The following is a 27,599-nucleotide window of genomic DNA, read 5'->3' as shown; positions in this document are numbered from 1 at the left end:
TTAAAAATTCCATACTACCTCTAATGCATAATATGACACATTTTACATGTATGCTTTAACTTAAAAGGTATACACTAAAACACATATAGTTTGACTTAAAAAGCATACACTCTCACACATATACTTGGACTTAAAGAGGTTCTTTTCTTGTTTGTTTTGTTTTTCCCCTGAGGGTTTTCCTATCAATGTAGTAAATTAATTACATTCAAATGGTCCTCTTTTCTTTTGGCACTCTCTGACCTTAAAAGCATTCCTGAATTCTTGGCTTGCGGGTAGTGAACAGAGAACCGTGTGTGGAAGCATGTGCAAGGTGTAGGCCATGTCTCGCCGCTCTGTGCCAACAGCATATAAAGCTATTTTGAAAATGACCCCTCAGTAGGGAATAGGACAGTCAGCAGAGCAGCTGTTTGGAACCATGACTGAAGATGACGGACTCGGTTGTCGTGGAGGGACAAGTCAGGTTCAGGGATGGGAAAAAGGTTATCGAAATAATTTTTGACTCTCAGGTCTTTTTTTGCTGAAACTTTATTCAATGTTATTGGGAGATGCTGCTGTCTTTTTTTTTTTCCTTTTCACATCTTTGAATTTTGTTTTATATCTCCTTGCAGTGGAAGAGTAGGTGGGTTGCGCTCAGAAAGCCATCCCCAGTAGCAGGTATGTTGTTAACAGTTCTATATTTGTCATGTTGCTCTGGGTAAAATTACAAACAATGATAGACATAGATGTTCTAGCCTTTGCAATGTACAATCACTAAATTCAGTAAATACAATCAAGGAATTTTTGTTTGCATTGATCCAGGGTAACATTGATATCTATTTATCAATGAAACAAGGTTGAAACTTTTTTCTTGGAACAATAACCATTCATATACAGAGTTTCATCTAGTTGCACATGTGAGGGATTTTGCCACATGCATAGAAAATACATCAGAGCTACAATGCGCATTGTAGTTTAGACAAGTATTTCGTTGTGAAGTGATGCTGGACTGTCGAGGACATTGCCCAGATTTTCTTTTCTTGGAGGATTGTATTCCATGTGCCTCATTCAGGATTTGGCTACCCCTGTTCCGTGTGTCTGAATTCAAAAAACAAAGGAAAGGAACATGGGTAAATTAGAAACAGTAGTCAGTCCTCGTGGGTCAAATTGCACAACTGCAAAACTCTGAACAGCCCATTTGTTTACCACAAATGTGAGTTCATTTTATGATGCTATATAAAATTACTTTGAGAAAGTACCCTACTTTTTCTGCTCACGGAAGATCTCCAGAAAGCAATGAGCACTAACACCATTTAGTATAATTGGGTCTACCATCAAGGCAAAGTTACTGCTAGGGAGCTGAGCACTATCTTATAATTTCACAGTGTCATTATGTAACTGTAGCTCAAATGAACAAATTATACTTTGTTTTTGTAATTAGTGGTTGGCAGGCTGTATCTCTAAGAAGGATCATGCTCTCTGTTTTCGGCAGTCTCTGATCAACCTGGGTGCTCTTTAGTGAATTAGTTCTCAGCTGTGTGCTAGGATCACTCGGCCGTTTGAAGTGGCTGTTGTCCCAGCTGTCCGTGTCCAATGCGTGTGAGCTGTCAGTGAGAATAAGAGGAGTGTTTTTTAGTTACTTTCTTAGACACTGTCATGGTAGTCTGACAACTCAATAAAGACATGAGTTAAGGTTGACTCCAGTTTTGCTTGTGTCAATACAATACAATTGTATTGTTAATACAATATTAATGGACAGAATAATGATCTTTGGATTGATGGCAAAATCTAAAATGGGCACACACCGTTAAGGACTAGTTCATCAATTACAGCAATTAGGGGGAGATTGTTCTTCTGTAATTGTAATTGATGCTGTTTCAGAATGACACAAACAAGAATAAATTTAACTTTTAAGCATAAACACAGCGTAACATTGCCATCAGGACACAATTGTTAATGTTAGAGAGAGGCAATCAAGACACTTCTTAATGCAGACTGCAGGCGTGTTCAGGTAGGTAATGCCTGAACCTCTGTTCTTTTTTCAGACTGCCTTTTACTGCAGGTGTACAAAGACAAATCAGAGAAAACTAAAGGACACAAGGAGAGGAACAGCATTACCCTAGAGGACATCTGTGGCCTTGAACCGGGGCTGTCCTATGAGGGAGTCAGCTACACACTAGTGATCATCTGCTTGAGTCAGGCAGTAGTGCTTGGCTTTGAGAGCAAGGAGGCCCTGTTGGCGTGGGATATTCGTATCCGCTACAGCCTAGGGGAAGGTAAACTTGAGTGGGCTTGACTGCTCTGTTGTTCTGATTTCTCCTCTGCAAACTGATTAACCCTGGGGCCTGTGCTGCTGTCACAGAAGGCCCTAATTCTGAACTTTGTTTTTCTTCTTTAATGCTGCGCCCCCCCACCCCCCCACCCTTTTAACCAAATTTGCCAATTGCACATTAAGCCTCTCTCACCATGGAAACCAGAAGTGCGGGGCAAAGCGAATGCAATCCTTCAATACACATGCTGGTGCATCCTGAAAATTCTAGCCGACCTACACACCTCTGTTCCCCGCAGAACTAAACCAGTTTATTCTGCCACTATGAGCACTTGGTTATTGTCAGCAGATGACGCAGTCAGTTTCAAATACAGGACATAGAGCTCAGCCTGTATTCAGAACAAATGCTTAGTAGCTGATTCACTCAGAAGCCTGTAAAAAAACCCAACAGAAGACTATGATTCCCCTGATCCCACTTCCATTTCTACCGACTGCAAATTTGTAGGTGAAGGTGATCAATACACCTTTACATAAATCATTCAAGTGTAAATCAGTGGAAAAACAAATGGGCAGGCACAAGACACTGACTCCTGTCGTCTGGGAGATTGATGCTGTTGATGATAATAAAACTTTGCCCGGGTCCGCCAGCCCATGCTTGTCATCACTCAGTTTGGAGATGATACATGGGGTGGTACAAATCAAAACAAAAGCTCTGGCACAGAGGAATCACTACTCCCCCTGTGACAGATGGATGCCATTTCTGCATGCCAGGTCACATGCCTCACTAGGCGCATTCTGCAGTCTCACTCCTGAAGTTTTATCATACAAGAAGATTTCTAAAGCTTGCAGGGCCTTACTTGGTTTGGCTTATCCAATGAAGAGCTTGTTGTGTCTCTCTGAAGTGCATTTGGAGTGAGACTTCAGAAGCAGAACACACAGACAAGCATGTGCACACACACACATACACACAGACATGCATATGTGTGTGCACAAACACAGTCCTTCCATACCAAAGCTTAGTTGCATTCTCATTTGTGATAGTATTCATTTAATTAAACTGATGTTATTAACATCGGTTAGAATTATCAATGGCATTTACATAAACTGTCAGGGTTGTATTTAATTGTAAACATTAGGAGTCATTCTTGACGCATGTGAAAATATGTATATAATGAAACATCTCCCCACATTTTATCTCTCCACATGATCAAATCGCCTTCCATCAATAAAATGCTGGAACTTTCTTCAGAGATGGCATTATATAGGCATTATATAAGGTTCTGCTTTTATTCCTCCTCTCAGTCCATAGGTTTAGTGTGGGGATTTTGCCAGGCACCAAGCTGGAGAGTGGGCCAGCAACCCTCCACCTATGCAACAACCTGCTGGTGATTGCTAGGGACTTCCCCCCTACAATCCTTGGACAGTGGAATCTCCCAGACCTGCGCAGATATGGAGCTGTGCCAAATGGATTTGTCTTTGAGGGGGGTACACGCTGTGGCTACTGTGAGTTCACCATTTTGTTGTTATTCAGCAGTGGCAAACTGTAACTGATCATCGTGGGCTACAATGGTTTCCCATACTTTTTCCAGTTGCTTTTATTGGGTGGTATTCATTCAGTTCTAGCCTAAGGAGAAATGAGATCAGAATATTGAACCTGTTGCCAGAATAGAGTAAAAAGACCCATTCAAACTGAAGAAGAAAGATGGCTGCTAAAAGTACTTCTCTCTGTCCTAGTTTTGTGATGATAAAAATGTTGAAATGTTGAAAATACTGTGAATTTGCTTCATTAATGACAGTTTTAAACTTCTTTAATATCAACATTGTTTGGTACAGCAAAATTGGAATCATTAATCAGGTTGGGCCGTGAATTCATATAAAATGTTAAAAGTACAAATGGTTAAAGTTTACCTGTTGCTTTGTAAATACAATGCAAGGATAACTGATAGCTGCATTTCAATATGCTTTGAATAATTATTAGTGGACCTAAGCAATCACACGCTTTTAATACATATTTCCAGGCATTACTTACACAGCGGAGCTCAAGTGAGGTCGGATATTCAGTGAACTGTAATTACGCAGTCTCTTGTTCATTTTGGAATTGGTCAAGTAATAGCAATTTTCTGATTTTAAGAGAGTATCAAAGAAGAGGCCAGTTTACCTTCCACCTCCATCAGGCAGTAGCAGCTCCCTATTCAGCTATTTTTGATGTGATTGGTTAGCCACCTCAATCCAGGTTGAAAGTTATGTTTTTCCTAATTGATCCATCCAAAACGCACAAATCACAGTTTTATGAGGAGGTCGTCCATTATACAGCAGAACAAGCAAACAGTTATGCCACTGAAAAGGGGTAGCTAACCATTTTTCTTTGTACAGTTGGAACTGGTGACGGCTGTGGTCTGCTGAAATGAGTTGCCATCAACCTATTTGAGCACAGTGGCTATCAACAGCTGTAAAACCACATAAACTGTTTGCTGAAACAAAGGGAAGCTGTAAATAAGTGAAAAGTAGGGACAATGGGTTAATTAACATTAAGTTAATTAAAATGAAATAATACTAACAGCAGAAGAAGTCAACTAATGTGATTGCACTTCTCTATGGAAACCAAGGGAGTATTTAAATTATTTTAGCCATGGGAATATTTGTTTTAATTTTTTAATTTGTTTTAGCCATAAGCAAGACATTAATGAATCCTGTTCATGGATATATTCTTCTTTGTTATGTGTGTAAAATTATCTCTGCAGATACTGTTCTTTTGTTCTTGCTCTATCTTGTAATTACTGAACTCCGCTAGTGCAGTTATCTGTGGTGCCAGTAATGGCTGTCTAAATACTCTAATGTTATTTTAACAATTTAGGTCATGTGTTGTTATTTGTACCAGTCCTCAGTCAGGACTCCCAAGATACCAAATAATATTTTCTTTAGAGTAATTTAAAACTGTACTGTTAAAGCAAAACAGATCTGGCAAAATTGGAAAAAGTTGAAACAATCAATTTTTGTCACTTTTTTTTTCTTTGACATGCATTCATAGTCACATATGCTGCCAAGCCTTTGGCTTTATAAGAAAGTTTGGAGAAGCAATAAAGGAGCAGATTGGTGTTTTTTCATCATCAAATACAAATACATATTCTCCCTGTAGGTTTTCTTGGAGAGTTGGCAGCGCTGTAGTTCAGGCACTCTGATGGTAGTCAGAGGTTTATGAGTTTGCGGTCCGTGCCCAGGGCTTTCTGCCACCTGGCAGCGCTGGAGAACAGAGCCTGATGTGCTGCTTAGATGGCTGCGACCACAGGCCGCAAACAGAGCGGCTGGAAGTTTTTTTCATTTTGTGTTGATTTATATCTTTGTTTTCCCTTTTGTGCATGATGCTAAGTTTTAGGCACGCTTTTCTGGAATATATTTATCCAAATAAAACACGAGTCTTCAATAGATTTCACCTTTCCTAAGGTTACATAAGTTTTTCCAGATTTAAATATGTAGTAATCCTCTAAAACAACTGCTTTTCAAACAGACTTTGCATGGAGCAGGTGTGCAAAGTGCAAATATTCATAAAAAAGGAACAGCCACACACATGAGAATATAATATGAAAGGCCTAAATGAAAACATGGAACCAACAACATCTTATAGGCTAATTAGAAATTTAACCCCCTTTTCACATTTTTTTTTAAATTTTGTGATTATCAGGATTGTGTGGTTTGGCCTACATTTTGTATTTTTCACTTCACAGTGAAGATTTGAGTATGAATGCCAATGGTTATATAAATATCTGATTATATTGACATATGGTATTTGTCATTTAGGGGAAATAGGAACAATAGCAGTGTTAATATTGCTGCCATTTTTAATACTGGTGCTCATTTTCCACATTCTTGAAAATTTTTTGCTCAGTGATTGACAGCCAGAACTGATTACTGTATTATGTTATGATATAATTCCACACAATCCCTTAATCCCTCTTTAAAACCATATGTAATTACAGAGAAACACTGATTTACAAAAATAACTATTAGACGCAGAGGATGGCATTGCATAATTCAGAAATATACTTGGCAAATATGAGGAACATTCTAACCATGAGTTAACAGAACAGATTTTTTTTTGTCTACTCTAACTTCTTACATAAGTGACATATTCAGTGCACAGCAAGTAAAGTCATATCCAGCATATATATCCAGTTATATTGATGCAGTGTGTGATCAATATTAAACTAGTTTGAGTCTATAAGATATGAACTTCAGCTGTCTGACACTTCTAAGTCTTCTTGGAAAAGGGAATAATCTATTTTGCCAAAATCCAGGACTCATATGTACTTTCTTTTAAAACCAGTGACTGTTTCAATTAAAATATCAGATAATTACTGCATCTACAGCAGTTGCTTTGAAGTAAAAGTAAAAGTAGGCTTACAAGGCTAAGTCAGTAAAAAGGTAAGGGTGGGGTGTTGTTGAATGTGCATGTGTGCTGTGCATACAAAGTGATGACTGAGAAGTTGTGTCTATTAGAGATGCACATGGAACCACAGATGAGCAGCTTCCAGCCAGGATATATCACTATCCTGCACAGGGCCAGTGCCCCTTCACTAAACTACAGGAAGTCAACGCTAAAAAGGCATTAATGTTGGGACAAGCTTTGTTGAGTAACATTATATGAACATTTACTCAGCGATTCAAGCGGGCCAAGAGACCACAGCAATCCCATGTCCTGTTGTGATAGATGTATATCGTGGAGAAGTCTGCAGTTGCCCCCTGAGTAGCATTAAATAGGCTTCCATGACTTATGGGCCTGTCAGTGTGTTCATTTTTCAGCAATAGTGGCGTTAATTTATCGAACTGCTTGGATCATGGTCAGGTCCATAGGTCTTTAAAAAACTGTTCTGCCCTCGGGTGCTCCCGGCTACAGAGCTGTGGTTGTGTGACAGACAGCATGGAGCTGCTCTTGCCTGCACCAGGAACTCCTCATCCTGGGGTTAAGCTATGAGTCATGCTGCTTTACCGAGTGATGAGGACATCTGAGTGGACACCGATGACCAGCACTCTGTGCCCTCTCATGGTCCTGCAGCGTATGTGGAATGTGGAGGTGGCAGGTGTAGCGCGGATGGTCTCTCAGCCTTAGCGGCATGAGAGTGCTCACAGTACAGCATGGAGAAATATACGTTTGTTCTGCAGTTGATCGTGAGTGCAAGAAGATGTGATTGTGAAGCTGTCTGAATGTCTCTTTTACATTGCGTTATCAGTTGTGAAGGAAAGCCTTTTGTGTTCACCATTTGTTAAATGTTCAAGGGCCCTTTGTCATCTATACATTTCAAAGTGACCAATAAGAGATCTTGTTGTAACAATTGCATCCAAAACCTGTAAACTGTTGATTATGTAACTGTTTGTCCATGTAATTACTTGTGTGCCTGAAGCTAGCCCATTGGTTAACGAGTCACACCTGCTTAATTAAAAGCCTACTAAAGGCAGATGTGTGGGTGGAGTAGAAGGGAGGATCATTTTGTTCCTGCTGTCTGTTTGCTTAGGTTGGTTTCTTTGTCTGTTTGTTGGGTTTTTAAATACATTAGTGGCCGTTTTTTGAACCTTTGCTCTTTTCTGCTCATTTATGTGAGAAGTGTCGGGCAGCTTCTCAACTTCAGTACATTATTGTTGTTTTACAGACGCTCTTATGCAGAGTGACTTACAAAGTGCCTCAAGTCAGTTTGGGGTATAGATGAAGAGACAAGAAAATGCTTGCAGGTTCTTGATTCTCATTTGTATGGTAATAATCTTGATAGGTGACAAAAATGTCACTACTTGATTTGATATTTAAGAGCTGAGGTTCTTGAGTGAGAGAGATTTTCATAATTCAGCAGAGCACATTAATTAATGACATTAACTGCTTGCTGTTAATGGTGAACAAAGAGAAGAGTGCATAGGCCACCGTAATAACATTCAAATAGGACGAAAGAAGCAACACATATGTTTGCAAAACAACCACACGTATTTGACACAGTGTATTATGTGTCTCTATACAGGACAGAGCTTCAAAAAAAATAGTGTCATGAGTTCCAGTATGCGTGCTGCAACAGGCTTTGTCCTCACATATCTCATTAGGCAAGCCATCGGTTCTATACTGGCGAACTTTCAGTGAATTTGCATGTTTTCACAGTCGCAGAAATATCACAGAGGCATTGTGGGAATGAATGCAGAGTGGAGGGGGCTGGGGCCCCGTTGAAGCAGAGAATAATGCATGGCGAGCTGCTAACAGACATTTGTGAGAACCTTTATGTGAGCAGGTTTGAACATCACTGCTTTTCTGTGCTGCCTGTGGACCTTTGTGAGCCCATGCTTCTGAGCACATTTCACAGACAAGGGAGCAGCTTGCTCTCATGAGATCAGGTTGCCTCTTCCCCGAGTGTGCATGCTTTTGAGCATGTACAGTCACCTCATCCCATGCACTCTCTGAATGTCAGCGATAGCAGATGTCCAGTCAAATCTGACAAATAGATTTGTTTGGTCTGATTTCAATTTCATTCTCTGGGGCAGATGAACGCAGAGAGACTGCTTGTGTTTATGGCCCCCAGTGCCAGTGGTGTGAGAGGCCTGAGAAGAGCTGGACTGCTGTGCCCCAGACCATACATCAAGCGATCCTACCATGAAAATATATATATATATGGAACCATGCATGCATGCACGTGACACCCAAGAGCAGTACTATAAAAAGATAATGCTGTTCCTCTGTGGCTTTGGAGAGGTGTAACAATAAAAATAAATATTGGATATGCTCCTGGATCTCCACTTGTGTTGCTTAAGGGACAGATATATTTTGTCTTCATCCCCTAGCTGATTATTTGCTAGTTCAGGCAGGTTTAACCTTTGCAGTTAGACTGGATTAGATTCTGCATTTTTACTGGAACAATAAAGGTAAAATACAAAAGTGACATTATTTCAAGGAAGATATATTCAGAATGATTTTATGTTATTGGAATTAATAATAATTTTTGAAAAAGCAAATTCCATCCACAGAAAATTTCATCTTACTATATCATGTATACTAAGGTAATATTCTCATTGCAAATGGACCTCTGTATAAATGTAACGTAAGGATGTAAAGACATAAGGAATGTAAGCAGTTTATTTCTCTTCCCTCTAAATTTCCCAGTCTGTTTCCTTATTTAATACATGCAGTTGACACAAAACCAATACAATTGTGATTTAACGGCCATTTTATATGCCTCAGTTTGATTTTTAATATGAGCTGTTGTGATTGCTTTTCTTCTTAATTGCTGTTCCATGTTAGCAGATGTAATCTTCTACTCTTATGCTTGTTGTTTGATATTGTTTGCTGGGTATCATGATTAAGATAATGGAATACAATTCCAAATTACTACTTGCAATCAAATATGTTTGTGATTGTGAGTCCATTTGAGTATGTTGTGCTTTGTCAGATAAACAAAGGCATCAATGTGTGGTAAATGATTCACTAACTGATTCATTTTGTGTCTGCTGTTCCTTACAAGTAGGCTTGAAATTCTTTGTGCACAATGTCTTAATCTCTGAAATGTTAAACAGCTCTGTTGGGTCTATGTTGGTATGTCCATACTTACTTGTTGAAATATTTTAATGGCTTGTTCAAGAAGAACAAAATATAACAACCCTACCCTCCCCCTAAATATATGGCTTAGAATGGCCTTGATCATTTGAAGTGACATTTATCTACTGTATGTGAAAAATATCAAGTATTATTCTTTCAAAATTTAAACAAAGGCAGTGGGCCCATATTGGCTTAAAACAATGATGTTATACAGTGTAAGTCATATTTTGGTATCATTTCCTTGTATTAAGAAATAGTTAAATCTCAAAGAGTGTACAGTAAGGGGTTTTGCTGTGAATTCCATACAAGGTAGGGTACAAGGCTTGTATTTCTCAAGAAATGCTTGAGGGGTAGAGGAAGGGTGGATCCACACAAATTCATGGGAGTTGCACCTACATTACAGCTTGTGGCGTTTGCTGGTTTGCAACTGTTTTTTTGTAGGCTGGGAAACTGTGGTGAAGTGGCAGATATGGCTACAACCCAGATTATGATGAAACATTACTTTGTGTCTAAACAAGTGTTCAGCTCTTCGCATTATATTATAGTCATTTTGCCTAAGCACAAATGTAATGGTTTAATGTGTTCAGACCTGTTAGTGTATTCACTGACCTTCAAAAAAAGAGAAAGCTTAAGATGTTTTGCTAGTTTCTCTTTTTTGGTAAAATTCTCTCTCTCATGTGAAAGTTGCCTCACTGTTGCACTGGGCAACAGTAAAACTGACCAGCCATTCATTTTCCATGAACAGCCTGATAAAAAAAAGACACGAAGCTGATGGACTATTTCTGTTTTCTTCTTCTTCTTCTTGTTTTCTTCTCTTGCAGGGGCTGGTGTTTTCTTTCTGTCCTGTGTGGAGGGGGAGCAAATCAGTTTTCTGTTTGACTGCATCGTTCGGGGAATGTCCCCGACCAGAGGCCCCTTTGGACTGCGGCCAGCCCTGCCAGGTTAATATAGGAAGTCTAGAGTGTCGGTGTTAGCCTGAAACCTGCCATGTCTGGCACTCACTACTCTCAGAGTTACAGCCAAGGCAGCGCAAGGGCAAAAGTGCAAAGTCGTCCTCATTCTGGGGTGTCACTCTACTGTCTCGCTCCACTAAATTAATGAAGTTTTCCTGTCATTTGGTCCTCTTGATCCACACAAGAGACTTTTTTAATGTCACGAGGTAAAGCCTTTTGTGGTATTTACGTATCTTACAGTATACAACAATCAGTATTTGTTTTAAACCAAAGTTTTAATTTGTACTTTTTTGATAGATTTGTGTACTATGTGTCAGTTATCCATCACTAAAACAACAAAATATGGTATGTATATGAAGTGTGATGGGTTCTAAAACTTTTCCGTTGCAATGCTAGTATTTGGAACAGATCCAGGTTTAGTTAAGACCTGAAATTCTTTCTAAAGCAGTTTAATCCATCAGAAACAGTTTCCGTCTTGTGTGGAAATAGATATTCTGATACTATGACCTTTGAAGTGACTTCTTGCTGTACATTTTCCAGTGGGGGCTGGGGACGAGGAAAGAATGTTGTCTTGTTAGTTCTATTCTCCTGTGATGACATCACTGATGAGTAAAAGTAAACCTACAGCGTTATCATCCCACTCATGTAGAACTCATCTTCACAATCAGCCCCAACCCCTACATTATACCAAACACATTGCCTAACAGTGTTGGCGGGTACAGTTAAATGAATAATAAAGATGTCTGTATCCCCACTTACAGAATCATGTGGATGAGCTTGTGTTTCATAAGGGAATGTGACTCATGTGTTTGGGGTGCTTAGCAGGCTCTAAATTTCTGTCCAGCCAGAGCCAACCACCCCCCCTCCCCCCATGTGCCCCCCACCCCCCAGTCACTCCACTCAACTCCCCTGGGTATTGGGTATTGTTGCCTAATTGGCATTTCTCAGAAAGCCTCACATGATGTGATATGGATTATGGTGTGAAGGGGAAAAAAGGGCTTTGCTTAGCAAAGAGGCCTCGATCTAGTGTCCTTGTAGAGCACCACTCTTACATTAGAATGCGTGCACCAGGAGTTCAGGAAACGCCATTGATTTTTGGCAAGCTGAACTTTCAATAAGGGTAACTTTTGGAATTCTAGCAACAGTAGCACATCACTGTAATAGTATATTTTAATGTATCTTTATAAACACGTATCTCTTGTGAGGTGTCAACACCATTGAAGTAAGTTATCTGGAAGACTGAGGTGAATAATGCCCCTTTATTAATTTATGTTATGCATATACTGTAGTTTACGTGGTTTACAGCCTTTAACTAAGACACAGTAGGTAGTAGAAGTGTTATAATTATCAGCAGGCAGCACATAATGTAGCAAAATTGTTTCTGTGAACATTTATGCATTAGCCATTACCTCACTGCATCTTGTGTCTTAGAAGTTTAAACTTGGAGAGAGGAGTTTTCAGAGGGGTTACTGCAGATGTGAAAGTTGCTAACTCATTTGAAGTGTTCCTGGATGTTGACTTTCTGGGAAACTAGAACCTGGAAGGCAGACACTAAAGAGCAGCCAAAATCCTGACACTGAAGATACTGCATAGCTAATCTAGAGTGGATGAATAAACAGCCTGGCCACACTGGTATTCTGTGCAGTGTCAGAGGACTCTGTGCAATATTTTTTAAAACTTTTCATTTAATTGGAATTTTTTAGACATTAGATGAAGAGGAAAGAACAAGAACAAGACACTTGATGTTTGTGAGCTCATTTGATGAAAAAAATAGAACTGCCAAAAATACTCGCTGTTCTAAAAAACAGCGGGTCACAGATCAAGACTAAGTCTGATTTTAATGAGCCTCCACAATTTTTTTCCTGTGCGTCTGCGTACGTTCCCTGTGTTTTGTGCGTTATAAAGGTCTTATATGCTCCAAATGTTCTTTTTTTTGTTCCACTAGGCCTATTTTAACCAAAAATTGTTTTTCTTTAGTCAAAATCACAGTGCCAGCAATGGAAGGCAGAGTTGTTAAGAGATGTAACAACTGTGGACGTCTTGTTCTTTTAAAAGCTGTACCTTATTATTTACATTTATCACAAAGAGTTCAGTCCTTCAGACCTTCAGAGGTCATCCTTCTATGAAATTGGTCTTCTCTGTTTTAAAACAGATTTTCAAGTTCAAGTTTTATTTTGTGTGTCCAAATGGGTGACTTAAGTAATTTTGGAGAGTTATCAAATGGTCCTGCCATTTGAATATGTTACAGTAGCAGTGTGTAATTTTCCTTTCCTTTTGAACAATCTGAATTTTGTTGTTGATTCAAATTGCAACAAAACAGGTAGTGTGAAACTGGGTCCCTAAACACAGGGTACCATCAGGCTTGGCTTTTGATTCAGGTTTATTGCTGTGCAGCATTCATTTGTCATTTTTGAGTTACTACAATCTCGCTGAGTGACAAACAGAGTGTATGAAATGTCATCGCATTTCTAAGTAGCAGTGTTATGTGCAGCTGCAGGCTGTAGTTGTATAGTGGTAAGCACAAGGTTGCAGGTTTGACACCCATGTGGGACGCTCCTGTTATACCCTTGAGGAAGGCACTTAATTAGGATGGCTTCAGAACATCATCCAGCTGCCGAGGTGGGCAACATTTAGAGCATTCCCGTCATCAGGGAACTTAAATTATGCCACGGCGAATCACGAAATGAAAGGGGAAAAAAAAAACATAAAGCACTATTTGATCAGCGGGGCACTGGTATTTGCTAAAAATGGCAGAAGCAGCCCACTTTAATGTCTAATCCAGGGGGAAAGAGAGAGATAACAGCTGTGAGTGCTGGGTATTGCTGTTTTCACACAGTCACTCACCCAATCAGGAGTTTAGGTCATTTTCTATTATTAAACCCCAAGGCAGAATAAATAGCCGAAAAGATGTCAGAGGGGGTAGCTAGAGTGTCAAATCTCAGCAGTCACAGCAGAGCCGAAAACACTGCTAATCACTCAGAGAATGTGTGTAAACTCATAAGGGCATTTCGGTTAACCCTGTCCTTAATACACTCTTAACTGTACATCTGTACTTCTCTGTCAATCCACTGTAGCTAAAACAGCATTTGTTTGGTTGGTGTGATGGTAATGGCTTATATTATTATATACAATTTAATTTATTGAGAGCATGTCTGCTTTGAGTTCATACTGGTATTATATTCAGGGATGATTGATTTGCGGTCCTTCATGGGTACAATGATTGTTTCTCATCAATAAGCTCTACTTTTTTTAGCCTCATCAGACTTCCTAAAAGTGCACTGGGGCCCAAATTTGCAAGAGATTTTTGATGATTTATGAGGACACAATATTCACAAAGTAGTTATTAAATAGATTAGTAATGGCTAAGGGTTCTGGTGATTCAATTTAAGTTTATTGCAACCTATTTTGATTTATTGACATTTTACTATACCATTTTAATTCCATACAATTCAAGCTTTTCTTCATTGGCAATTCAATTTACCCCCTCTGTACATATTTTACACTTGAAGGGGGTGTTTAAGTCAACCTATCTTTGTATAACTAGTTTTTTGTGTGATAGATCCCTTTAAACGCTTGGAAAGCCATACTTTGGCTACAGTTTACAGTCGAAGAATTTCGAGTCTAATTTGATGCAACAGGGTCAAAGCAGATAAAAGCATCCTCAATGCCCTCATGTGAAGCAGAAAATCGCCCCAACCAAGCTTGACATGGTTCCATTTCTAACCTTTAAACACTCCATAATCCTCATACTCACTATAGATAGGTTTTCAAAAGTTTAGTAAGAGCCCCAAGTAACACATCTGCTCTTGGTAACATTCTGCTGTGACCTTTTGCTAAGGTGAGAAATAAAGTGACACAGTACTGAACTAATGCAGTGAGTTGTTACCCTGTGACACACTGCCTGGTTATCATTTCTGAGAACTGTAGGTCTGCAGTTTGTTAGGAATGACCTCCCCCCTCCACACACACACAGACACGTACACGTTCACACACACACATACACATACACACACACACACACACACGCACACACACACACACACACACACACGCTGCACATTGTTTCAGGAAATCGTAATGACACAATGTTCCCTCTGCTGCAGTTTATCCTTCTGATGTAGTGCTCATGTCAAAACAGATACCTATAAAATCCAGATAGTCGTTATTACCTCAGGAGTAATGGGTTTAAAGTGAGCTATATCCACAGTGCTACGATTTTCTATATGAAATTTGTTGTCTGTAGATTTTTATAAGTTGGCTCTGTGTCATATCACCACTGAGATGTAGCTGTGCATTGTGACAGTAATGAACTGGGGGAAACGGATGGATACCATGCCACTTCCCAGTATGTGATCCATATTAAGCTCAGGTTTTTTCTCAACCAGTCAGCTAGTGGAAACCTTTCTAATAACTTAGCTTTGCTGTTTGTGTGTGTGTGTGTGTGTGTATTCTCATAACAACATAAATATTTATATTACTCTTTGACAAGGCAATAGAGTCGAGTCATAACCTAAATCCAGCTTGACTACTATAGAAAGTAAACTCTCATTGTTCTTTTTTGTAGTTTCACGAAATCCAGTGTTTTTTTTTTTCCAACGCAGATCTGAATGTCAACCCAGCCTGCTTGGAGGAGCAGGTGAACCATGAAGCCGAGGAACTGGAGAAACGTCTCAGTCTGCTCTCTCAAAACAGTCAGCAGAGCAGCACAGGTACAGCGGCCATCACTACAGCTAAACCCCTAGGTTACAGCACAATGAATAGCTTTCAAACTAACACCAAAAATTAAACCTTTTTTGCTGTTTGACACAATAGTGTGTTGCTGAATTAATGTAATGGCACTGCTGTTGACAGCCTCCAGCTACAGTGCCTCTGCAACAGCAGATGACAGGAGCATCTCCAGCTCCTCCGACACCTCTGACAGCCACTCAGACACCAGCACGGGCAGCCGCCTGGCTGTGTGGATGGAGCCAGGGATGAGTCCTGGCCCCGTGGAGCCACCAAGCACATCAGCAGTTAAAGGTGCTGAGCATGCTGAGGTGAAGCAGTGCACCGGCATTGCGGGTGGACCTCGGCCACCACCCAAGCCCCCCTGCTCCAGGACCCTGTGTGAAATCGGGCGCCAGAGCTCCTCGGACAGCGGCATTGCAACGGGGAGCCACTCATCCTATTCCGGAAGCTTCTCCTCGTACACTGTGAGCCTGGACATCTGCCAGGGGGATGAACTTGGTTCCCTGCTCAGCCTGCCGGTGAACTTTGCGCCGGATCAGAGTCCGTGTTCCTGCCAGCTTAGAGAACCCACTCAGGACCTGGAGTCAGAGTATCAGCTTCCATACTCTCTCAGGCATGTCTATGACAGGCCCAGGACCCTACCCCCAGGAATACCCAAGGGCCCCAATCCCATTCTGTCACATGACCAGGCCACATGCTTGCCTTTCATTCCTGAGCCAGATGGGGGCAGCAAAGAGCAGGGCGAGGTTTGCGCTAACCCCATTTCGACAGTATCGGCCTCACAGAAAAAGGGACAGGTGCTGAAGTCCAAGAACAGTGAAAGTCTGCCCTCATCTGAGGTTTCCTTTCCCCCCTGTGAGATCTGCACCCCCCACCCTGGAATTTCTAGATCCCTGTTTCCATCCTGCCCCATCTGTGGAGGATTGAAGGTACCCCCAGTTATTACATTGAGGAAGCTCTCATAGTTGTTACCAAATTAAATACAAAAAATGCCTTTTAAACCCAATCAAGACAATTAAGCATTAAGTTTCAGTGTGCAAGAATCCATAGGCTTAATTTGTTAATCAGAAAGACCCACTGCATCACAGAATATACTTCTCTTTTAATGATGCTGTCTTTCATCAATTAAGAGATCTGCTTGAGATCTGACAGTTGTCTTTTGATCACCAGGTCTTATCAATTTTTTAATGGTTTAAGCTTCACAGTATTTAGTTTTTATAAATGTTTTACTTTCCAAGGCCTTTGTCTCATTGTTTTTATTCTAATGGGAATCACATCTGAGTTAAAAGCAATTTTGGATAGTGATTTTAAAAGCTTTGGGCAGGGTGATGCATTTTACCATGCCAGATCTGAAAGGAAATCATTAGTCTAGAATTAAAGTTTTGGCATACATTGTGCATGTGGAACTGCCTTGATCAGAATTGAACTATTGTAACTAATTCCTATAGTTTACTCCCTGTAAAATACTTCCCCCATGAGAAAGTTATGTCTTTGTCTCACAGAAAGCAGTCTTTTGCAGTGTTCTGAGCTTATGGGCCTTTTTAGCAGCTTGCCACCATCAGGAACTGGTCATCTGTGCACCATCTGTGGTCTCTGTGTGATAAGTGCTTTGTGTAAATGTTCACAGCATTGGGTGTTGGAACATTGCACAATTATAAGCCGATCCCGCCAAAGTGTGAACATCGGACACTTTTCAACCAATTACGGCCAGGATTGTCATTAAATTCTAGCATGTCTCAGAGATGGATGCGGCCCTGGATTGTGTTTCATCTCCTTGTTAATGCGCCGAGGAGCGTCTTCATTAATTTCCCATGGTACCATAATGTCACTGTCTGTCTTAATTTGGCATTTGCTTGTGTTTTATCTGCTTGTAATCCGCATCTAATGGCCAGTTCAGCTTTCGGTTCCAGACCTTTCAGTTTTAAAGAGCATCTTTGAACTTTCAGGTAACCTTTTTTTTCCCCTCAAGGTTTCTCTCAGTTTTCTTGTGTAAGTCATAGGCCTTATACTGGGAGCCAATAATGACACTAATCTGACTGATTTCTGGCGTGAATGATTCTTTACTAGAAATTGAAATTTAAAAGGTTGCTTGTTAAGGGACAAGCTGTATGAATGTTGAAGTACTGATTGTTTTGTTTAATTGGGTGGTTGAACTTTAAGCACTCTATTCTTTAATCGGCTGTTTCCATCCTAGCTTCTAACTTTTGCACAGTGTTAGTGGGACCCACTTTTCTGGAATTCTTTCACATGCATTAAGCCTGGAACACGTAATCACACAGGCATACACATATAGAAGAGGAGGTTCAGCTCGTACAGAATAACATATGCAACATATATAATGTCTCTGTGTGGTCAATCATGAAGCAATACATACTTTCCTTTTAATGCTGATTAAGTTGTTTTGAACTGATAGATCAGTGTTTATCTATGCCTCCATGCCATACGCAGGATGTCTCCAGTCAAGTTCTAGCATGACATCGCAGCAAAGCTGTGGCAGGAATGTGTGGGAAGTGTGGCAGTAAATCCAACCATTTCTCTAAGGCTTGTAATTAATGATGTTTTCTGTCAAAACCGCATTTTGATGACGGGACAGCCTTGATAATTGTGACCAATTATGTGTTCTTAGACTTCATCGTAAGTTGTACATTTCACTCCCAGGTGTCCCATGAAATGAGAGGACAGAATGGGAAAGGCTTAGATACAACCCTAGAGCATGGGTTCACATAAGTTATATAAGAATTTTTGCATTGAAACGTTCAGTACAGTAGGTTGAGGCACTTGCTTCCAGTAATGAACTGAACTGAAAATTCATTCCAGTGTTATGAAACAGAGTTATAACATCCTACAAAATTAACAGAATATACAGTGGCTCATTTCTCTTTATGCACAGCCTGTTTGTTGCAGAAAGCTATTTCATTTTGAAATATAGTCCCTCTGAAGAGTCATGGTGAGCGAGCCTTACTACATTTCTTCCCACAAACGCCCACCTGAAGCCTTAGTATGCTGGCTTCAGTTGTCCTGTAGGAGTACATCTTTAACCTTGTGTGTTCAATATTCATATCCATCTCTCACCTTGCAGCACCAGAGAATTTCAGCTGAATGTTGAAATGGTATAGAAAAAAGTATTTCCTAAATATAACAAAACAAACATTGATAGACCTCTGAATGGCAAACTAAAAACTTCTCCACAGAGTTTTAAACCAAAGTTACCGAATTATAGAATTTCTCACTCCGTTCTGGTCCATTTAACAGAAGCTGTTCTCACAATATTTGTGTGGCCTAATATGGTATTGGCCACAATGTTATAGGTGCTTTATGAAAATGTTACAGACATCTATCCATCAGCTGGGGACACCTTAGAGAAAAAACTTGAAACAAACCATTATTCTAATAAACTGGGGATTTGAAAATGGCTCATTTTATGTATACAGTAAAGTATTACAGGTTTGTAATATATAATCTTAGAGGGCATGATCATGGGACTGTGGGCTGAGAATGCTGGTTCTATGTGGACTACAGAACAAAGGAAAACATCATTATTTGCTGTGGTGAAACATGACTGAAATGTCCTTCTGTCCTTTTGTCTGTGGTGTAGGGATCATCAATGTCGAATTCTAGATTCTCACCCATGCCAGCTATACCAGGTGAGTGTCACTGAGCACAGATTATATGCTATTTTCAGCTCCGGTTGTATCGCTGCCACTGCACCGCATCCCCAATGTGAGCCCTTTTGTGGTCTTTACTGTTCTTCATTACAGATAGGGAACTCATGTTTCTGCACAGAACACATATACTGTACAGCTGCATTTCTGTCTTTTTTTTAGCAAGGCTTTTACTTTCTAAAATTATTTTTTTCATAGGTGCTCTGCCATGCACACAGTGGTCCTGAAACTAGATTATAGGGTTGTGGAGCAGGCATGGGCATCCTTGTCATTTATATTGTCTGTGTCAGATGTACTGTACTTTTCTTTCTCTTTCCTCCCTGGAGTTAATATACAAGATAAATCTCAGAAATGATGGTGGTGCTATAGTATCTCATTCAAACATAAAACCAAATAGCGACAAAATGCATCATTAGAATGTACCTTTAAAATCTGAAAATAATTTTAGCAGATTGGAATTTTACATTTAAAAACATTATGTCTTCAATGTGTTTGATAAATCTGTTGTAAATGTAGTGAAATCCATGTACATAATTCTATAATGGGATCTATGCCTAGCACTGCAGACAGAATCTTTGGAAAGTACTATTTTGTAGGCTGCCCCAGACTCTTAGATGTAAAAACAGCAGGCATGGGAGGTCATCAGGGCTTGTATGGACCCACATTAAGAGAATTTCTGATAAAAATTACTGTCAAGCTCTGAAAATGCCAAGGATACCAGATACACATCTCTGCTGATACAGCAATGACCACTCACAACCATGTGGAACTAAGTTGAAAGACATTATAGTTGCATAGGGAGAGAAGTCCAATACAGGGGAAACACCATAAGAGGAAACAAAGCTATTTAAGTCATTTATCTGGCTTGTACAGCCATTACTGCAAAAACAGCATGCATGCAGTAAATCTAATGGACATAACCTTTATGAGTCCATAGCATCATCCTACCATTGTGGGTGTGGACTGATGGTCTCTCTGAAGGGCAAGGAAATAGTAACATATGAATGCTGTGCCATGTGTAAAGGGCATGGAAAAATCCAGTCAGCCACAGAGGATACAGCAGCCCCCACCAAAAGCATACTCAACAGCCCCCTGTTGGATGTCCTGAGTAGTTACAAGGACAGTCTCCATAAGTGGAGTAAAGCCGGAATGGGATGTCCCACCAATGCATTGTCCTCCACACAGGGGTGTACCTGATAGAGGTTCAGGTAAGGGGCAGAGAAGGTTAGTGGTTGTGGCTACATAAAGGAGACAAGAGATTTATACCAGTGCTTCCCTCTCCTCCTCCTCAACTTCTTTCACCCACAAATCTGTTTGTTTCCCTTCTGAAATGTCCTGCCTCTCTGTTCTTTTCTTTGACTTTAATAAAACAATCTGTCTCTCTGTCTTGACTCTATTTCTTTGACGTCCACATTTTCTAAGCCTGTTTGTGTTCTTGCTATGTTGTATTGGTTTTGTGAATCACGTTTTGTTGCCTCAGAACCCATGCAATGTCAATATTTCAGTCTAGATGAAACAGGTCCACATTTAGGCCATAAATCATCTCAGCATTGTCTCATTGTAGTTGTGCAGTGTGTTTACGTGTGGTGTTATTGGGGCAATGTGGTTCTTTGGCTCTGTAATCCAAGCACACTTTGACTTTGCTCGGTAAAAATGTAACACTTATCGTCATGTGGGATTGCATAAAAGTTACGACACAATCACTGTCTGGGATGCATTTACATGTTTTGTGGTTGTGTAAGATGATGAAAACTCATTGAACTCATGGTGATGAAAATTTCCTCCTGTGATCTTCCAGAATTCTAAATGTCTTTGGATCAGACAGGATATATGCTGTAGTTATGCTGCCGTCATAGCTGGTGAAGTCACTGTTTCGAAAAACACAGTAAAACACATCTTTATGATATTTTGCAGACCAAATGTGTTCTCCTTTTAGACTGCAGAGAATATTTCAAGTGTCTGCTTTTCTTGTGTCTTCAGATGTGAAACCAAAGAGGAGGGAGAGGCATAAAGCTGATGTGGGCTATGAAATCATGGACGGGCTGGGGGTGGAGAAGACATCAGAGGTACGACCAAAGTGTGTGACTTAATCCTGCTGTTATTAGCAGCGCAATCAAGAACTTTAACTGTTCTGTTGATACAACAATCCTTCATAGCCGGACATTTTTGTGGCAAATGAAAGCTTCTGCAATAAAAGGCCTGTGTAATGTAAGAAAGGGCACAAATTAGCCTTATAATCCCGAAGAAAAAAACACTTCCTCTTTGTGGTGACAGACTGAGTTTTCAGGGCAACACTTTGAAAAGTTGCAGTCCACAGCCGTAGGCAGAGTGGACTGTATAATGTTTTACCGCATATTCCGGCTGTCTCTGCATCAAAAATAATGAGGCCACAGTACACAGCTTCCACAGCACTTCTGTATCACCTTGTTTTCACTGGGCACAGAAAGGCCAGCTTGCAAAAGGACGAGAGACACTAACAATGTACAGTAGGGCTATTTAGAAAAGTTCTGAAAAACAGTGAAGAAAAAAGAACACAGAAAGAGAACTATAAGCAGTCAGGGACTCCATCTGTATTATGTTCTGTCTTGGGTTTTGTTAGGTTTTTTTGACCTCTCTAATGTGCCAAAAATGTGTTGCTTTTATGTATGAAAGTAAAGGAAAATAGTGTAGGGGGTCATGAAATATTTGTTATTAAGTAGAAGCTGTTTCCACCTAAAGCTGTTGCTCTGATGAGGATATGTCATATGAAAACATACAGACCCAAACACTCCTGTTCCATCATCTCCTTTCAGCCAGAAGACAGAAGCAGCTATGAGCCGATGGCCAGTTGTGGACAACAGAAGATCTTTCATGAGACAGAAGGTACATACAACTGTACAGCAGTGCCTGCTATATCCTAGTAATGCAGGCACTGAAACTAAGAACATTTACAGTTACATTTATTCATCTGGCAGACGCTTTTATCCAAAGCAACTTACAAACGAGGCAGAGTACAACACAAGCGAAAGCCATACACAGAGTCACAATATTAGAAGTGCTGCATGACCAAGTTTCAATATTTGGCCAGGCAAGGTACAAGCTAGCTGGTAGAAACATAAGTGCGTTAAACCATTAACATTTGTTTCATTATTCATTTCATTCAGCATCAGATTGGCACCATATTTTCTGAGTGTGGTAGTTACCAGCTCCCCTGTTTGATTTTGATTTAGTGTGAGCTGTGTTAGCAGACATGGATCATGCACTTCCCTTGGTCCTCCAATGCATTAGCACTTTCTGTGGACCAGCAACGAATTCTGCCTTAGTTGCCTTGGTGACAGAATTGACAGCAGTTGCGCTGTCCACACGACACCCAGACTGTCCTGTGTGTGTGTCATCTCTCCTGCCCCTGTGGTGTGCGTGAGTGACTGGCCAAGTGATTGTCTGAGGAGGCGGACAGACGACAGATGCCAGGGTCAGAGGGGGGAAGGCCTGACAGACAGATCTTAAGTGGCCACAGCATTGTGTGGTGTGGTCTGTGTAAGCTTGTTTTCTGTCACTGAGCTGCTCCAAACACCAGTAGCTCTGTCTCTATTATTTCCTCAGAGTTTTCCACCATAACTCACTCTTGACATGTTTAGAAAAAAATTGTAGCTTCTTCATTTGGTGGCTGCTATGTGGACATACTTGCAATATTTTCCCAAAATTGTGTGTGTCATTAGAGCATGATCATCACAAAAGCAGAAAAATTGTAACACTCCCCACCCACTCATTATTATAACCAATGTTGTGTAATACAGAGCCTTTTTTACATTTTATATACATAAGTTTGGACACACCTACTCATAGAAGGGATTTTCTTTATTTTTACTATTTTCCACATTTTAGAATAATAGTAAAGACATCAAAAATATAGAATAACACAAATGGAATTATGCAGTGGCCAAAAAATGTTAAACAAATCAAAACTTCTATCATACATTTTAGATTTTTCAAAGCAGCCAAAAAATATTTTTTAAAAGTAAAATTTTTTGGAAAGAAATTCATACATTGGCATCAATTTGACTATTTACATTTGTCTGGGAAACAGATTTCAAGCATCTAAGCATAAGTCTTTAGGTAAAAATGTCTTTGAATGCATGTTTCCCATTATCTTAATCAGGTGCATGTGCCCAGTCAGGTGTATGAATTTTAAGCTGGAGCATGCAGTGTTCTGCACACAAAGGTTGAGTTTACTGTAGGTCAAATGGCAGGTAAAGTGAATTTTGTGATGCAGAGATTATTGGGTGCTGTCTTGCCCATGCTCAAAGGTGCCTGTCAAGCTTGTTCATGCAACCGTGAGACTGGCTGATGGAAGGGCACAATATTCAGCAGTCACACCCAGAGGAGCCTGTCCCAGCCATTTGAATCTCATGTCTTAGTCCAGGGTGACTTTGGCATCTCTCTCCTCTGTAGGTGCTCTGTCTGCTGTAGGCTTGTCTGACAGGTTAAAGCCCCGCAGACAGCAAGGTGGAGTCAGCGGTAGAGAGTTGGGCTGTAATCTACCACTCATGGCCCTATGCGCACAGATCTCGCGCTGTGCTTTCACCATGTACTCAGGAAACCCTCACCCTCCCCCTTTAGATAGGTTTTTAAAGAGCCTCACCGTCATCAGTCCCCAGGAAAATAAATGCCACTCCTGAACACAGGGAGACTTCAGATTCTTCAAAGGTTTTCCTCTGAATGTGCCTTCTCTTCCTTTATGGCGTTCTCCCGGTGCCAGTGTTAGTGAACATAGGCTCCCAGTGTGTTAGTCCCTGCAATGAGTGGGACGTGCTGACACGCAACGCTGAGTCACATCACCCCATCGGTTTTTATACACTGCAGCTATTCCCTCTCATTCTGTTTTACTGAGTCTCGAGAGCTGCGTTGCATTACCTACACTAATGCATCACATGGAAATATAGCCAAAGGCATCAATTGATATGTTGTTTTATTTCGGAAACGATTTCAGGTCATCATCCTTGTATTATTCTTTGGAATTGATTTTATGAAATTTGAAATAAATCACAGTTCTGTTAATGGCAGTATCGTGCTTAGCTTTAAAGTTTAATAGAGCTTGAGAAACAGATATTGGAAAAGGATACCGTGCAGCTGGAAACTTGATTGAATCACTCCGGACTGACAGGCACTGACCCTCTATGCAAACACAGTGTAGCATAGCCAGCTGTGTTTACCCATGATTCCAGAGTGGTTCACACGTTGTGAGTCAGCGGAGCAGAGAGGTCTGCTGGTATCATGCTCAGAAAGCACCAGAGAGGCTTTACTTTGCTGCACGCCATGTGGCCGGTTAAAGCTGCTGTGTGTGGGACATCTTTATGTGTGTGGGGGATATTGGTAGCAGCAGGTAATATGTGTGTCCCTCTTTAATACTCTCATTGGGATGGTCTAGGGGGTCCTGAAATGGCTGGTTTGTCCATGCTCTGCAATCACAATGCAGTTGATGAATTAGGCATTAGTCCATTAACAGGATATGAAAGGACAGATCCACTAGGACCTCTCTGTTGCCAAGTTGCTTTTGCACAATAGGTGGAATAAATGCAAAAGAAAGCTTGCACTGGTACCTGCAGCTGGCTGGTCAGGCTCATGCCTGTTAGATGAATGAAACAATCAAGGCACCACTATGGTCTGTGCAAGCTCCATGAAGGGTGGCACTGACCACCAGAGGTAGGACCAAAGGTGTATGTTCTAATACCCAGACTGTACTGCATTTGGCACAGAATGTCTGTCTAGATGCACATCTTCACACAAATTTTAAAACAAGGAAGACTGTCCATGGCTTTGTCCTCCTCATAACATGTCTTTATCCATTACCAGGATATACCATATCAAAAGCACCCAAGGGTCTAGATCAGGGGTGTCCAAACCTCTCCTGGAGGGCCACTTGTCCTGCGTGTTTTAGATCTCTCCCTGCTCCAACACAGCTGATTCAAATGATCAACTCGTTCTGAACTCCTGAAGCTGCTGAATAACAAACTGATCATTTGAATCAGCTGTGTTGGAGCAGGGAGAGATCTAAAACATGCAGGACAAGTGGCCCTCCAGGAGAGGTTTGGATACCCCTGGTCTAGGTATACAGTATTAGATGAGGCTGTGAGGTTTTGTTAGTGTCAAAAACCAACCACCAGAGGGAGCTTACAACAAAATGAGCTGGAAGGGCAAGGCTTGCAGGCCTGCAATTGCAATTGTTACAACTTGATTTTCAGATATTGTTTTTTCTTAATTGAGAGGGCTTGAAGATTTCAAGTTAGGTATTGATAGTGACCTTTATATTGCTGTGTGGTATTGGCAGTGATATTATTTTATAATCAGTATTACTAATAAAAAGAATAATAATGTTGTGTTGATCACTGTTGTCAAACATATGTGTTCTTAGCAAATTATATAAACTTACTAAATGTTTCTCTGTTTCTTTTTAGATCCTAAAGCAAGCTATGAGCATATGGCCTCCTCTGTTGATGTGCCAAAGAGATGTGACTGGACACTAGGAGAGTTGGGTAAGTCTTTAGCTAGAATTGTTTTAAGATAAGATACTGTAGCTATCATAAGATGTCTGATCAATATCATGATCAGTTTATTGTGGTGAGAAATTAGATTAAGGGAATGCAAACAACATAATAATAAATTATACATAAATAATCACTTTGTGATTTATTTTTGAATACCTGTGAATATTAAGAAGTTGTTTTCCTGTATAACTCTGCCAGGTGTAAGACTGATAGTGTGAGAGAGTAGATCTGCTCATTTTGAAAGCATTAAAAGTTTTCAAGTTATGAAACATTACAAGTTTCCAATATCACGTAGGCCCCAATCAGCATTATGGAAATGCATCAGCGCACTGGTGCTGCTTTTAAACATTCGGGTCTGGTAGCCTCAGGTTGGTGATCAATTGGTTTACGGGAAAAAAACCCCTCTGCATCCAAGTCTTAATTATTTGTAGATTGTTAGGGGGTTTGTTTGTGTTCCCAGTGGACGCGACGGTGCCAGACAAGTCTCGCAGTGATGGAGTAACTTATGTTAATATTCCTGTCAGCCCTGCATTCAACAAACAGCTCCACTACATGGAGCTGGAACTCCAGGATCCCGGCTCTGAAGTCAGAGGTAACACTATGCACCTCCACAGATACTGTATAGCAACAGCGCCTCTTTGAAAACTTAGTCTTGCTTTTTCTACCTCAGCTTGCTTATTGGCTGTGGCCTCTGTGTGTTTCTCACTGAAAGTTTTGAATCATTAACCCATGTACCCATTGTGGGACAATATTGCAGTTTGAGAAAATTATGATAGCGGTGATGATGATGATGATGATGATGATAATGATAATGACTCTGATTATCATTATTATTTTCCTTCAGCAAGCGCCCTTATGGAGGGAAATTTAAAAATGTAAGAGTTAGCATATAGCAGTGAACATAACCTAGAATTAAACTCAGTAGATGATTAAAAACCTCCAACAAAAACTGTCTGCAAGAACCCAAGTATACTTTAGATTAAAACCATAAATGATGTATGATATCATAGTTGCAAAAAAAGCACAATGCACCATGTGGACTGGTTTATTGCCTCAGATCAGGCTGAGATGGTATGGGAAATGACGAACCTGTAATTGTGTTTCATTCATTTGTAACCATAGAAACTCCTCTAATCTATCTTGTTGATTGCTCCCCTCTTGCTGGGGGACAACTGAGCTGCCGCATTACCAGTGTCATCGGGAATCTGGATTTGATTGTAGTGTTTAATCAGCAGAAAATCCTCATTAACATCATCACTTTCCTGATTATGGAGCAAATGAACGCTTTATGTGAGAAGTGTCAGTTCCCCGCGACACTGATACTGCTCCCCACGTAAGCACAGTTATGCTCTGCACTGCAGAAAAGAGACGTTTCTGCCATAAAGAACGCCTCTCTGTATTCACTCTGACAGGAGGCAGTGCTATGCAGTGCTTTGGAATATTTTCTTCATTACGATTGGGTGGTCGAATGTGGTATAATGTTAGAAATGTTTTTTAAATGTCTCTCTTTGCTCTTGGGAACAAATGCACAATCTATACAATAATTAGAGACTCATGTTTTTAATTATGCGTTCCTCCATTATTTAAACATATGGCATTAAGCATGGGAGAGATGATTAAGTGTTAGCTTAGGAAGTCCCTCTGGTTTGTATTTAAAATTCTCCATTGTGCTTTACTCTGTGCTTTAAGTTAATTAAGTGCATCAATAATTGAGACTATGAAAATCCTTTTTTTTTTAAATTAAAAGTGTTCTGGAGTTAAATGCACCGGTATTACAGTTTTTTGTGCACATCAGGAGGGGGCTCAACTAAGTACGCCCATATAGACATCGCTGCCACGGAGACGGCTCACAGAGTGGGGACCCAGCATGCCCAGTGCCGCGAGGACGGACTGATGGAGCTGGAGCAGAAGAAAAGGGGGACACTGTAG

The 27,599-nt window shown here is 40.4% G+C and overlaps 1 protein-coding gene across 1 annotated transcript; it reads left to right on the top strand.

The window, feature by feature from the left end:
• Window positions 1-425: 425 nt before the first annotated feature.
• Window positions 426-27,599, top strand: LOC118793603 (protein Dok-7-like). The gene is made up of 12 exons (XM_036551830.1): window positions 426-479; window positions 609-654; window positions 2,022-2,252; window positions 3,548-3,748; window positions 10,625-10,744; window positions 15,358-15,465; window positions 15,635-16,339; window positions 21,127-21,212; window positions 21,939-22,008; window positions 25,581-25,658; window positions 26,131-26,262; window positions 27,466-27,599. Exons 1-12 carry the CDS (start codon window positions 426-428, stop codon window positions 27,597-27,599), a joined length of 1,965 nt encoding a protein of 654 aa, XP_036407723.1.

Source organism: Megalops cyprinoides, chromosome 18 (assembly GCF_013368585.1).
Source record: "Megalops cyprinoides isolate fMegCyp1 chromosome 18, fMegCyp1.pri, whole genome shotgun sequence".
Classification (NCBI taxonomy): Eukaryota; Metazoa; Chordata; class Actinopteri; order Elopiformes; family Megalopidae; genus Megalops; species Megalops cyprinoides.
This window is presented reverse-complemented; position numbering and strand designations above follow the sequence as displayed.